The sequence below is a fragment of the Vicugna pacos genome, chromosome 9, assembly GCF_048564905.1.
Source record: "Vicugna pacos chromosome 9, VicPac4, whole genome shotgun sequence".
Lineage (NCBI taxonomy): Eukaryota > Metazoa > Chordata > Mammalia > Artiodactyla > Camelidae > Vicugna > Vicugna pacos.
The window spans coordinates 2,532,410-2,546,300 of NC_132995.1; the positions used below are offsets into that span (position 1 = coordinate 2,532,410).

General features: G+C 57.5%; 2 protein-coding genes across 7 annotated transcripts; one reads left to right on the plus strand and one right to left on the minus strand.

The window, feature by feature from the left end:
* Window positions 1-1,087: 1,087 nt before the first annotated feature.
* On the minus strand, window positions 1,088-13,518 carry ZNF524 (zinc finger protein 524). Of its 4 annotated transcripts, none has more exons than XM_072968431.1 (3): window positions 13,408-13,518; window positions 5,350-5,446; window positions 1,088-2,143 (listed from the first exon to the last, which is right to left on the minus strand). In XM_072968431.1, exon 3 carries the CDS (start codon window positions 2,102-2,104, stop codon window positions 1,319-1,321), a length of 786 nt encoding a protein of 261 aa, XP_072824532.1. In that variant the 5' UTR covers window positions 2,105-2,143; window positions 5,350-5,446; window positions 13,408-13,518; the 3' UTR covers window positions 1,088-1,318. The 4 variants fall into 4 exon arrangements, with proteins under 4 accessions (XP_072824532.1, XP_072824531.1, XP_031537551.1 ...); XM_072968430.1 differs by lacking the exon at window positions 13,408-13,518 and adding an exon at window positions 12,301-12,474; XM_031681691.2 differs by lacking the exons at window positions 5,350-5,446; window positions 13,408-13,518 and adding an exon at window positions 3,963-4,307.
* On the plus strand, window positions 4,372-9,541 carry FIZ1 (FLT3 interacting zinc finger 1). Of its 3 annotated transcripts, XM_072968376.1 has the most exons (4): window positions 4,372-4,514; window positions 5,591-5,721; window positions 6,027-6,377; window positions 7,265-9,541. In XM_072968376.1, the coding sequence occupies exons 1-4, from the start codon at window positions 4,493-4,495 to the stop codon at window positions 8,459-8,461; spliced, it is 1,701 nt and encodes a 566-aa protein (XP_072824477.1). In that variant the 5' UTR covers window positions 4,372-4,492; the 3' UTR covers window positions 8,462-9,541. The 3 variants fall into 3 exon arrangements, with proteins under 3 accessions (XP_072824477.1, XP_072824479.1, XP_072824478.1); XM_072968378.1 differs by lacking the exon at window positions 5,591-5,721 and having other exon boundaries at window positions 4,386-4,514; XM_072968377.1 differs by lacking the exon at window positions 4,372-4,514 and having other exon boundaries at window positions 5,342-5,725.
* Window positions 13,519-13,891: the final 373 nt, after the last annotated feature.

Consider the following 13,891-nt stretch of genomic DNA (forward strand, 5'->3'; position numbering starts at 1 on the left):
CTGCCTCGCACTTTCAAAGCGTTCCCTGAAGTCAGTGGGTCTCAAGTATAACTTGGAGACTAGTAGCAGTGGCATCACCAGGGAATTTGTTATAAATGTTAAGCTCTCAAACCATCTGCCCCAAATTCACTGATCAGGGACCCTAGGGGTAGGGCCTAGGGACCTGCGTTTTAAAATACCCTTTAACTGATTCTGATGCGGATGAAGTTTCAAAGCACAGCTTTACCACACTTTGTATAGTCTCCTTTGTATAGTCTCCCTAAGCCTCGCCCCCACCTCTGTCCCACCTCAAGCTGCTAAGCCCAATTCTGCTCAGCCCTTATTACTAAGCTCCACCTCTCTCGGGGACTTTCCTTTGTTACTCCTCTCTTAAGTCCTTCTTTCTCTCCCCTTGGTCTGTATAGCAGTCATACTCACAGCTCAACATCCTAACAGTTTAAGTCCCATCTGTCCTAAAACTTGCTTAGCCGCAGTTTCCCCTTGAAGTCCCTCCCCTCAGATAAACCCTATCCATTCCCTCTAAATGCTCTCTCAATTTCTGCCTGCCAGTTTCTACACCAGTCTAAGATTCACACCAGTTCTCAGCCCCTTCTCCTAAGCCCTGCCCACAGTTCTCACCTAACTTCCCAACACGGACCTCCCCTCAGCCCCAGCTGTGCCTGTGGAGTCCTTAGCCCCGCCTCCCGCCCCAGTCTGCCTGAGCCCTACCAAAGTTGCAGTCCTGCATGCAACCCTCAACTCAGCTGTTTCCCTGCAATCAGCGCCAGGACAAAGAGCTGGGTCAAAGTGGTGGCTGCAGAACTTCTGGGAATCTGGCTGGAATTGGGGAGGAGGACCTAAGACTCACGTTTGCACAGAAAGGTCAATGTTTTACTTAAGAGTGGATATTTAGGGGGAGTGCTTTGAGGTCCACTGGAGATGGGAGAGGGATCAAAAGCTCCCTCAAGCCAGTCTTTAGTGCCAAGGTAATGAGGTACATGGCATGGGTCACGTAACATAGGTCGTCCCATCGGGGTGGTTTCGCGGCGGAAGGATCTTCTAAGGGAGGAGGGCCAGCCCTGAGACCATCACGGAACACACACAAGAAGCCAGTAGGCAGAGATTTATTTCCACAGCCCCTGCCTCCAAGGGCCTGTCAGTCCGGGGGAGGGCCGCAGAAGGCAGCAGGACCCAGATGTTTGTGTCCTCACACTCAACCCCCTCCCACAACGGGAAGACCACCAAACATGAGGGTGTTCCAGTCTCCCTGCCCAGGTCCAGCACCAGCTGAACTCCCAGCTCTAAACCTGGCCCGGGGAGCGGTGACCAGGGGTGTGGGTCAGGCCAGCTCTTTCCCCTCCAGCTCCTCCTCATCGGCCCCTGCTGTGGCCGGGACACCCTCGTCGTCCCACGGTGGTTCAGGCCCTGGGTCCGGGGGACACAGGGGTGTCTCCATGGCCTCGGGGTGCTTGCGTTTGGCATGGCGCCGGAGCGTGTTGGCTTCCGTGAAGCGCAGCCGGCAGACGGGGCACTGGTAGGGGCGCTCCCCTGAGTGGACGCGGTGGTGGTGGGCCAGCTCGCCCGCCTCTCGGAAGCGGCGGGGACAGAGTGGGCAGCGGAAGGGCCGCAGGCCGGCATGGATGTTGCAGTGCCGCCGCAGGTGGCTGGACCGCTTGAAGGTCTTGCCGCAGTCCTTGCACTCGTGAGGCTTCAGCTCTGAGTGTGAGATGCTGTGGCGCTCCAGGTCGGAGAGGTAGGGGAAGGCCCGAAGGCACACCGGGCAGAAATGCGGGGCCTTCTTAGGGCCGGAGCTCTCAGGCCCGCCTGCCACTGACCCTTCAGAGACTGTGTAGGGCACACCCTGATCATCGATCAACAGGAGGTCACTGCCACTGCCGCTGCCCACTGGGGCTGTCACCCCCTGCGCCAGTGGGGACTCCTGCCCTGATTTGGGAGGGCGGCCCCGCTTGCGAGGGAGGGAGGCCTTGAGTGTCCGACTGGAGGAGGAGGCCCCCCCGGGACGTCGGCCTCGGCGGCCCCGGGGAACAGGAGGAGGTAAGGCCAGAGGTTTCTCTTCCTCCCCGGGCAAAGGCGAAGGCCACGGGTCTGGGCTGGGGGTGTCCATGGAGCAGTGGGGGGCTTGGGTCTCGGCACTGGAGCCGGGCTAAGAGGAGAGAGGGGGCAGCCGTCAGTGCAGGGAGGGTCTGGAGCACCCCTTGTCCCCCAACACCTCGCCATCCCTGGGTCCGAGTTTCTCCACCTGGGCATGGCCGACATTCACTTGGACACACAGTTAAAGCTATGCTAGTGGGTAAAGTAGCAAGATACTTCTGTGCCAGTTGGTAAACAGGCACTGCCCTGGGCCCCAAAGGTGTCTCCCAGGCCTCCCTAACCCTTCCCTTGGATTTAGACATTCAGGGAAAACTTGAACCAAAGTAAAGAAAAATCTTCCATGGAGGATGGGGTCCAACTGAGGGTGCAGACCAGTATTTTGATCTTCAAAACAGAGACCATCAAACCCCAGAGCCACAGAGGCCTCAGAAATGTTTCTGTCTCCACTCCTAACTGACAGAAGTGATGGGGGAGAGGGTTCAGGATCGGAAGAATAAATGGGCTGGTCCCAGGTGATGTTTGGTCCTGAGTTATGGATGAGGTCATATGTCAGAGCTAGTAGAGTCTGGACTCTGGAGTCAGAGGTTCTGAGTTCGATTCCCGAGTCTGTCACTTACTCTATCATGGTGAGAAGGTAAGCCTCACACCCATGCTCTGAATAAGGGTATATCACCTCCATTTTGCAAATGGGGAAATCAAGGCACAGGAAAGCCAACTCAGGTGCCCAAGCTCCTTCTGCCGGTTAGTGGCAGGGCCAGGACTCGAACCAGATCTCGAAGACCCCAATGGTTAAGGGAGTGAGAAGAAATGAACCCAAGAGACATCATGGGGTCACTTTGTGTCCCGCGTTTGAACCCAGATCTGCTGTTAATTAAGGAGTGGCTTTGCCTCTCTGGTCCAGTTTCCACTTCTGGAAAATGGATATAGCAGGGTCGCCGGTTGACATATAGTACGCACTCAATAAACTACCATCACGACACCACCACCAGCAGCAGATGCTGGGACCATGGGATGGGGAGGAAACAGGTGCAGCTTAGATTAGGGGCTGCAAGTGCCACTGCACCCCCTTGTAACGGGCACACAGATTGAGGTTCAGAGAAGGGTAACTACTTTTCCATGATCACACGGCTTGCTCCGTTGGGGGTGCCTGGACTAGAACCCGGGTATCTACAACAGTGCCCCCGACCCTCGCCCGCCTCTACCCCGTGCAGGCGCGTGCCTGCCAGCCCCGAGCGCGCGGGGCGGGCCCTGCGGGGGCGGCGGCCAATGAGCGGAGCCGGGCCGCGGACGGCGAGGGCCTCCAGGAAGGGGGTCTGCGCGCGCGCGCCCAGGCGGGCCGGCTCCATGGGGCGCGAGGTCGGCGCGCGCGCTTCGGCGAGCGCGGGAGCAGGAGCAGGTGGGGGGCGCGCTCCAAGAGCGCGCGGCCCCAGGCCTCCCCTCCCTCCGCTCCCCTCCCCCCACCCGGGCCCCCCGCCTCTCGGGTACCTCATTTGCATGTCGCCTGGGCTCGCGAGTGTGCGCGCGCGGGGGCGCGGGGCCGGCGCGTGGGAAGGGGCGGGGGCGAGGGGGCCCTGCCCCTCGGCGGCGCGCGTGCGGGACTGCCCCGCCCCTCAGAGGGGACCGCCCGGCGGCCCCTCCCTCCTTTCCCTCCTTCCCTTCCTCGTCCCCGTCGGGCCCGCGCCCGCGGGGAACAAAGGGGACGCGCTGGGTCCTAGGGACCGGTCACTCCCCACCGGCAAACCGCGCCTGCGCACCCGTCGCCCTCGCTGGTCCCGAGCGGGAAACTACCCCACCAACACATCCTAAACACACAGAAATGTCTTTTCCTCCCACAAAACACCCAGCTGGGCGACCCAATCAAAGACAGGTACCGAAAGGATGAGGAGCGGGAAAATGGCCGCTCGTTCCCGTAATTAACATGGCGCCGGATGGGCTTCAAAGCCCAATGGAGGGCTAAGCACAAGATGGAGCCTGCGTTTTCCTCCTCTCTCTATCACAGTCGGCGAACTTCGATTTCTCTCTTCTCCTCATGAAACTCTACATCCTACCCAGGAGGATCCTGAGGCTACGAAAAGGGAATCAAATCGGCCCTCTTCTATGTTTACACCCGCCAGCATCGAGGAGAGGAGGCCGCGCGCGCTCAGCTTGTTGCCCTTAGTCTGTATGGCGCCGGAGGTCACCCTAAGCCCCGCCTCTTCCCATGCCCTCACTCAAGATGGCGCCACCCTGGCTTCTCTAACCTCCAGTAGCTGGGAAAGGGACGGGAAAGAGGGAGAAAGGAGGGAGGCGGGGAGGAGGGAAGCCAAGAAGGCGGGAGAAGGGGGAGTGCGGGGGAGAAGGGAGCCGAGGCGGAAGTCGGGGGGCCCCCCGGGTGGAAGTGACGCTACCCCCGCTGCCCAAAATGTCGGCGCCCAGAGGGAGGTGTAAGTAATTAAAGAGGAAAGCCGACTGACTTTCCCGGCCTCCCGGGGCCGCCTCAGGGCTCCAGAACCCCCGCTCCGTACGAGCGAGGTGGACTCGCCCGGCTGCGGGTCTAGCCTGACCTGCCCCCGCCCCGGGCGCCCGGGGCCGCACCTTTTAGGGACAGGGGGGAGGGGCACAAAAGGCTGGCTCTTTGGGCCTGGGTCCTCGAGTGGACCGGGTTGGGGGGGCCAACCCCGCGGGCATCAAGGTGGGGAGGAGGCGGGGCTTAATGATGGCTGGGGCGGAGCAACTGCTGGGAGGAGCCTTTGTGGGCGTGGTTTGGAGTGAAAATGGGCGGGACTGTGGCGGAAAGTGGGAGGGGTTTAGGTAAAGGGAAGAGTTTTGACAAAGGGGCGTGGCTCAGTGAGACTAGTAGGAGGGCCCTAAGTTGAAGGATCCTAATTGGGGCTGAGTGTGGTAATGGGGTTCTGTGTGGAGGTGCGAGGAGCTTAGAGAAGAGGGGTTTGTTTAGGGATGTGTCTTTCAGAAAGTGGTGGGCATAGTGAGGGGCATAGGGTTTAAGCGTGTAATTTGGGGCATCTTAGTGAAAGAGGCAAGTCTTTACAGTGAAGGTGAAATGACTTAGGATGGGGAGATACTCAGAGGGGAAGGGCTGAGAAAGCGAGATATGTTGAGTGGAGGGAGTCTTTGAAAATTTGGGGCTTACTTAAAGGCTGAGTTTACAGGAAAAATTGAGTGGGGTTTAGGAGGCGGATCTTGGTAGGGAAAAGATAGTGGGACTTCAAGAAGAAACTTGGACTAACTTAGCACATAGTTGTAATCAATACAGCTTACCTGTTGAGTTTTTGCTGTGAGCAGGCTTTAAAAAGCACGCAGCACACATGGCCAGAATTCTCCTCAGTCCTCATCACCACTCCCTGAGGTATTATCCCTATTTTGCAGATGGAAAGAGAATCAGTTGGTTTTATCCAAGATTCCAGGACTAGTTCTGGTCGCCCTGGAAGGTTGACTCAAGTGTCTATAGCCCCAAATCTTTGTCCTCTCATTGGCTAAAAATGTGAATCTTCATCTGAAGGTGACTCTCATCTTCAAAGAGTGGAAGTGACTTTTGGAGGGAAGGGGCTTGTCAAGAGCCTTCAGGAACAACGCAGAAACTTTGGAAAGAGGAGGCGGGACCTGAACGCGAGCGGACTGGCCTTAACCACAGTGGGTGGGGCTTAGAGTGAAGCAGGGAGTCCATTTGCAAAGGGTGGGGGAGGCTGAAAACAGTGGCACAGAAGCGATTTGGAAGTGATTAGGAAGACTGGCAGATGAATGGGGGGAGCGGTTGTAGGATAGTGGGAGGGGCTTAAAGAGCAGTGGATGTGGCTTGGGTGGATGGGCACGGCTTAGAAGGTAGTGGGCGGGGCTCCCAGGGACAGGTGGAGGATCTGTGAGTCCAAGGAGCCCGATAGGGGAGACTAATGAGGAGGTGACTCCCTCACCCCACCCTCCATGTCTCCCCGCTCCAGAGAGACCCCCACCCGCCACTGCCCTTGCGCCAGGCCACCATGGATGACGCCCCGCTGCCAGCGCCCCCGGCCCCTGCCCCCGCCCCGGCTCCGGCTCCACCCGCTGCTGCTCCCCGCGTCCCGTTTCACTGCAGTGAGTGTGGCAAGAGCTTCCGCTACCGCTCGGACCTGCGGCGCCACTTCGCTCGGCACACTGCGCTCAAACCCCACGCGTGTCCGCGCTGCGGCAAGGGCTTCAAGCACAGCTTCAACCTGGCCAACCACCTGCGCTCACACACTGGTGAGCGGCCCTACCGCTGCTCTGCCTGCCCCAAGGGGTTCCGAGACTCCACCGGCCTGCTGCACCACCAGGTGAGTCCTGCAGGCCGGCCCCAGGCTGGCCTCCCTGGGACCCACTATGGGCAACAGACAGCTGGCCCAAGGCCCTTCACCGACCTCCTCCCCTAAGAAAATTTCTCCCTCCCTCCCCATCAAAGCACCCTGACCAGTCAAAGCATGAGTGTTTCTCTTTCAGTCACCACCCAATACAGAAACTAAAACATTCATACATTCATAGTAAATTTGCTCTACATAAAAGCTCCTGCCCCCTCCCATGCCCCGCTTACACCGCCAGCATTTGCAACTTTGTGTTCATCATTCCCTTACTGTTTTTTAAAGATAGATTTACGCTGTATATACTTAATTCCTTTATTTAGTGGTGATTGAATTTTTTCTCCGCCCCAAGACCTGGGATACCAAAGTGAAATCAATAAAGCCCATGCCTTTGGAGAATTTACGTTCCATTGAAAGTGGCCCATCCCCAGGTAGAAAATCAGCATGAAAGCAAATACACAGGCAAGGGTGATCTGGAAAAGAAGAAGTGTCGGGAAGATAGAAGAGCAGCAGTAATAATAACCATCTGATATGTAGCAGTAAAGAGGGGAGAGCTATGGGCTACCAGACAAGGAGGGGAGGGGCAGAGCAGGGTGATAGTTGAGCTGAGACCTGAAGTATCAGCAGGAATCCACCATGAGAACAGTATTGCAGGCAGAGGGAACAGGAAGTACAAAAGTTCTGAGGCTAGAGGGACCAAAAGCTGGCCAGCGTGGCTGGAAGCGGAGAATGAAAGGGGAGAAGCTAGATCCTGGCCCTGTAGGCCTGGTAGGGAGCCTCACCCTCATCCCTTAGGGAGGCCAAGAATCTGCCCCGAGGGCTAAACCCTCAGCCCTGACACTGGGCTCTTCCTCCTGCCCTCTCAGGTTGTCCACACTGGTGAGAAGCCCTACTGCTGCCTAGTCTGCGAGCTCCGCTTCTCCTCCCGCTCCAGCCTGGGCCGCCACCTCAAGCGCCAGCACCGCGGGGTGCTTCCGTCACCCCTGCAGCCCGGCCCAGGCCTGCCCGCCCTGAGCGCTCCCTGCTCTGTCTGCTGCAACGTGGGCCCCTGCTCGGTGTGCGGGGGCGCGGGGGCCGGCGGCGGAGAGGGCCCAGAGGGGGTAGGCGCGGCCCCGGGGAGCTGGGGGCTGGCAGAGGCCGCGGCCGCCGCCGCGGCCTCCCTGCCCCCGTTTGCGTGCGGCGCCTGCGCGCGGCGCTTTGACCAGGGCCGCGAGCTGGCGGCCCACTGGGCGGCGCACACCGACGTGAAGCCCTTCAAGTGCCCGCGCTGCGAGCGCGACTTCAACGCCCCCGCCCTCCTGGAGCGGCACAAGCTGACGCACGACCTGCAGGGTCCCGGCGCGCCCCCCGCGCAGGCCTGGGCCTCGGGGGCGGGTGCAGGGTCCGAGACGACCGGCGAGCGCGGCGCTGCGGAGGCGGGCGACGCTCGGCCGGCCTGGGACGGCGAGCTGCTCCCGGGCCGCGCCGGGGGTGGCGTGCCCGAGCTGGGGGCGCTGCTCCCCGAGGGCGGCGGGGAGACCCCTGCGCCCGCGGCCGCGGCCGAGCCGTCGGAAGACACCCTGTACCAGTGCGACTGCGGGACCTTCTTCGCGTCGGCCGCGGCGCTGGCCAGCCACCTGGAGGCGCACTCGGGCCCGGCAACCTATGGCTGCGGCCACTGCGGGGCCCTGTACGCGGCCCTGGCGGCCCTGGAGGAGCACCGGCGCGCCAGCCACGGCGAGGGAGGCGGTGCGGAGGCGACGGCGCCGGCCCCAGGCGGGGAGCCCGCGTCTGGAGAGCCTGCGTCCGGCTCGGGCCGCAGCAAGAAGATCTTCGGCTGCTCCGAGTGCGAGAAGCTGTTCCGCTCGCCGCGAGACCTGGAGCGGCACGTGCTGGTGCACACGGGCGAGAAGCCGTTTCCGTGCCTGGAGTGCGGCAAGTTCTTCCGCCACGAGTGCTACCTCAAGCGCCACCGGCTGCTGCATGGCACCGAGCGGCCCTTCCCCTGCCACATCTGCGGCAAGGGCTTCATCACCCTCAGCAACCTCTCCAGGCACCTGAAGCTGCACCGGGGCATGGACTGATGTGGCCAGGCCAGGCACCCTTCCACACGACCACCCCTCCTGGGGGCTGGGCTCAGGGCCCGGGCCAGGGGACCTCGGGACTACGAGGGAGGCCCAGGCCCTCCAAATCCAGAGGCCACCTACAAAGACCTACATGGGCCCCTGAGCTGGGGAACAGCAAATAAATGGAGAGACCCCTCAGCTCGAGGATCCCAGATCTGTGGAGAGACTCCTGAACTCGAGGCCCCTGGAGTGCGTGCTAGGCACCCCCAAATCAATAGGCCCCTAAGCTCCGGGGACCTAGGAATGAGAAATGGGTGTCCACACGTACTTCTCATATTAAGGGCCCTAATAAGAAAAGATGGGCACCCCCTCCCCCAAGGGAAGACTGCCCCTCTCCCTAAGAGCCATCATTCCAACAACCTTGATCTGGAGAATGTGGGGGAACCATGTCCCTGGATTTCTCTGGAACCCCTCCAAATGCTACCCACCAGAGTCACTCACTGGTGCCCCCAGATGACAGATACAGCCAGAATCTGCCTTTCCCCCCACATCATTCTCTATGCTGAAAGAGGACCAGGGTAGTTGCCCCCTGCCCTCAACCCCCCTCCCCAATTAGGTCCCCTTCCCCAATTAGGTCTCCCTCCCATTCTGCGTAATGGATCGACCCTAAAGATCTTCCCCACCCTCCAAAACTAGAATAGGCTGGTTCAAAATCCCCCCGCCCAGTAGGATGGACTGATCCAGAAACACGTAGCCCCCTCCTCCACTGGAGTGGGCTGGCCCAGGCCTGCACCTCACCCTCCTTAGAGTGAATACCACAGACACTCCTTCCTTCCTGTAGCGTGTGGGCCGGTCCACATCACTCCCCATCCTGTGAACTCGTGAATGGGAAGTGGTGGATATTGGGGTATCCCTCCCACTCTTCTGTAGCGCCTGTTGGTCTTTCTCTCCATCTCTGTCAGTTTGTCTCTGTGTTCCTCCCAACCCCAAGGGGAAGGGGATTTGGTTAGGGGGGCTCGCCCTGTGAGCCTCGACCTCGCTCCTTTGTCCCACACCCCAACGTCTCCTGGACCCCAATAAACCTCTTCCTGTCAGTCACTGCCGTCTCATGTCCTGATCCTTGGCTCTGGGGAGGTGGAGATTCCTCCCTCCCTGACTTAGGACAGGCCCCTTAAATAGAAGATCCTTTCTTCCTCCCTCCTGAGAAATTCCGAGTCCTTTAGATAGTGCATGATCCTTTTAATATCAGAGATGGTTTAGATCGCATCTAAATGGAACCCTGTCCCTTTAACACAAGATCCACCTCCACAGAGGGACATGCCCCCTAGAACCAGAAACACCCTTTAGAAACCCTCAGTCCCATAGGACACGCCCTCTAAAAACCAACTGTCTCCCTACGGCCAACTTCCTCCCCCTAGAAAAGGGCCCCGCCCCTTAGACTCTGTTTCCCAGGCAATCAGACGGGTACCCTTGTCGCTACCTCCTACCCCTAGATTAGGATCCGCCCATCTGAGAATGTGCGGGCCCCAAACTGTCTCCTACGCTCGAGATTGCATTCCTGTACTGAGTGCCTATTTTGTGTCAGGCGTTGTAATCCCCTCTGAGAATGCAACAGTGAACAAAATAACTCCTCATGGAGTTTATATTCTAGCGTGTGGGCGATGGGGTGGAGACAAGAGTAATCAAAGTAACAAAGAAGGTAATTTCGGATGGTTATGAGTTGTGCGAAGGAAATGAGGAAGGGCGTGAAGAAAACGAGGGACCGGGCTGTGACACCTTAGATCGGGTGGTCCAGAGCTGGCAGGGGGCTTCTCTGCAGAGGTGGCATTTGACCTGGGACCAGAAGAGGGGGGCGGCTAGGCGGACACGTGGATGGGCACAGGAGGGAGAGATGTGAGGAGATGGAGAGGCATGAGGGGGTCAGGTTACAGACCCTGGAGGCCCATGATAGACTTTTGACTGTGCTTTCTGGGTAATGGCAAGCCAGATTTTCAGTGGGAAGGGATGTGACCACTCTTGCACTTTACAAGGGCCCCTCTGGCTGCTGAGTGGAGAGAAAACTGGAGGGGGCAAGTAGATGCATCAGAAGGCTATTGCTGTCCACCAGGAGAGAGGTGTGGGGGCCTGGAGCAGAGTGATGGAGAGAAACAGGTGGGCTCAAGATGAGTTCTGGAGGCGGAATGTGCAAGCCTGTGTGTGTGTGTGTGTGTGTGTGTGTGTGTCTAACGGAAAGGGAGGAATCAGGAGGAGCTGATTGTGTGGTGATGCTTTGCATTAAGACCAGCAAATGGAGAGAGAAAAGGTCTGGGGAGAGGCTAGAGGGATCAGGACTTCCATCTTGAGCTTCTTCAATATAAGATGCTTAGGAGACCGGCATGCTCTAATAAGGCCAAAGGTGTATACATCCACTGATGGACATGAACCCTGGAGACACTCATGTTGACCTGCACCAGGAGTGACATAGAAGAGCTTCACAGCAGCAAAATGTACAACCCTGAACTCAGAACAACTGAAATGTCCATTGCTACAGTCTGCATGTTTATGTCCCCCTGAAATTGATATGTTGAAATCCTAATGCCCGATGTGATGGTGTTTGGAGGTGGAGCCTTTGGAAGGTGCTTAAGTCCTGAGGGTGGAGCCCTCATGAGGGGGATTAGTGCCTTTATGGAAGAGGCTCCAGAGAGCTCCCTCACCCCTTCCACCATGTGAGGGCAGAGCCAGAAGGCATGCCGGCTATGAACCAGGAAGAAGGCCCTCACCAGGTGACCATGCTGCCATCTTGATCTTGGACTTCCCAGCTGCCAGAACTGTAAGCAATAAATTTCTGTTGTTTATAAGCCACCCAGTCTGTGATATTTTGTTATAGCAGCCTGATCGGATTAAGACATTCATCAACAGTACAGTGGATAAATAAACGGTGCTGCAGTGTGCCATGGAATTCTATATAGCAACAAGAAAGAATGAGTGCAGATACACACAACTACGTGAGTGAAAGTTATAAGGAAGTGGGGCAGGGGGAGTGTAATAGCTCAGTGGTAGAGCACATGCTTAGCATGCTTGAGGGCCTGGGTTCAATCCCCAGTACCTCCATTAAAAATAAAAATAATTAAAAAAAAAAAAAAACAAAGAAGCGAGACACAAGAAGCCAGATACACAGAGTATCACTCCGTTTCTATAACATACAAAAAGTAAGCAAAACTGAACTGTAATATTGTGCAGGATCCACTGTGGGTAGTGAACCATGTCTAAACACAAGAAAGCTTTTTTCCCCCCATAAAACTCAGAACAGTGGGGTTGGAAGGGTTAAACCCGGGATGGGACACGGTGGGACCTTCTATGGGCTCTGGGGTGGCAGCCAGCATTCTGTTTCTAAATCTGGTGACTATTTTATAATCACTTGTTAAATCGTGCGTCTGGGTCTCGCCCTTTTAATCTATACGTCTTATATTTCACAGGGGAAAACATTTAAAGGAGGGAGGCATATCTGGGAGAGATAGACAAGTAACAGTTTGGCATTCATGGAAAACATCTTTTGCCTAGAAATCTGAAATTGTTCATTTGAAAAGGCCCCAGGCCCGCGCCTGGAAATGCGCAGCCTTAGATAGTCCTCTCCACTCGACCACTCCTATTCAGGAAGAGGGAGCCAGACTCACCTCTTTGGGGTAAAAAACATATCTCCTGCTTTGGAGAAGCAAGACCCGCCTCCTTAGATACAGGCACCGCCCCCAGGGACGAGACCCGCCCACTTGGAGACTAGCTCAGCCTCCAGAGCCGAGGACCTGGAAAGGTGCCAAGGTTGTCATGGCGATGGCCGCCTGGCTGTGGAACAATGAATAGGGACCTCCCGCCTACCTCACCTCCACTCCAATCCTTTCCCTTCCGAGGCCTTAGCGAAAGGGACTCATCGCCTTTCCCAAGGGTCCCCAGTGCCAGGCGGTGGGCTGGGCCTCTTCTCCAACTCGTGACACCGTGGCCCCATTTTCATCAACGTGCTAATTGAGGTTCGGAGGCAGTGGGGGAGGATTTTACCCTGGGGGCGATCTCAACTGTTCCAGAGCATCAGTTACTCGCTAGACGCCGGCGACTCCCACGCCTCTGTGGGCGGGGCTGACTCCGGCGCGCGGACGTGCGGGGTGGGGGAAGCCAGCCACCTGCACTGCACGCGCACCTGCGCTCCGCACCTTCCACCCACCAGAGTCTTCTCCCCTTCGGGGCATCCCCCACTCCAAAACCTGAAGCCTCGCTCCTCCTCACCCTCGTCCCTCTATTCACTCACAAATACAGGTAGACGAGCCAGACTCGCTGACGATAGGGCAGTTAAGCAAAAAGGCGAAGCAGCCCCTGCCCGCAGGTGGTTTATATTCCAGTGGAAGGGGAAAAGGCAATCAGTGGGTAACCGACAAGCAGCCTAACGTTTGTTTGCGATGAGTACAATGCTGAAAATTTAAGGCACAGCAAGGACTCGAGGGTGACAGGAGGGCTATTTCAGCTAAGCGGACAGGACAGGTATCTCTGAGGAGATCTGAAAGAAATGAGGGGAGTAAGGGAAACATCACGGAAATCTAGGGGAAGGGCATTCCGGGCAGTGAACGGCCCTTGGAAAGGCCCTGAGTCCAAAAGCAAAAAGGTCAGTGTGGCTGGAGCAGAGCAAAGCAGAGGGAGAAAGACAGGAACCAGCTAAGGGAGGCTCCAGGGTTCAGACAGGTAGGGTGGGACTGGCTGGTGTGGGGGGTGTAGGTGAGGAGGGTGAAGAGAGAGAGGTGAGAACCACGGGAGGGTGTTCAGCGCAGGAGTAAGGAGATTTCTGGGTGCCAGAGACTGAACGCGAGGGTGGAAGTAGGAAAGCCAATGAGGAGGCGGATGAGGTAGGAATGACATCCAGGAGGGCGGCCCTGAGCCAATCAGCGCCAGGTCCCGCCCCCTGAGCAGCCCGAGGCTCGCCAGGCTCAGACCCCCTCTCTCACCTGGACCTGCGCCCCGCCTCCTCCATGCTCCCCGCCTCCGTCTCCCCGTTGCATCCGGCCCGGCCTCCACGCGGGTCCCACAGGAATTTCTCTAAAACACTAATCGGATCATGTGACTCTCCAGCTTAAACACTTTTCAATGGCTTCTCAGTACACTCGGAAAGCGTCTAGCATTCAGCCTGGACTAGTTGGCCGGACATAGTTGCTCGTGCAGCTCTGGCCTCTCTCTGCCACGCTGTCCGCCTTTGATGCCCCAATCCAAGGCCGCAAATCTCCCCCAAGACACGATTCCCACCCCCCAGCCCCGCCTACACACACACACACACACACACACACACACACACAACATGCTGATCTCCGAAATTTCTTTGTCATCACCCTCATTCCTGAAAGAGTTTATTTATTTTATTTAGGAAAAAAAGTATTTTAAGGCTCTAAAATATAGATAATAAAATAATAACACACACACCCTAGGTATATATGC

Bases quoted from the DNA above. Each gene is read 5' to 3' on its own strand.
- ZNF524 (XM_072968431.1), bottom strand. From the start codon at position 2,104: ATGGACACCCCCAGCCCAGACCCGTGGCCTTCGCCTTTGCCCGGGGAG.
- FIZ1 (XM_072968376.1), top strand. From the start codon at position 4,493: ATGTCGGCGCCCAGAGGGAGGT. The intron at 5,722-6,026 runs GTGGGTGGGGCT...TCCCCGCTCCAG, and splicing joins GCGGACTGGCCTTAACCACA to AGAGACCCCCACCCGCCACT. The intron at 6,378-7,264 runs GTGAGTCCTGCA...CTGCCCTCTCAG, and splicing joins CCGGCCTGCTGCACCACCAG to GTTGTCCACACTGGTGAGAA.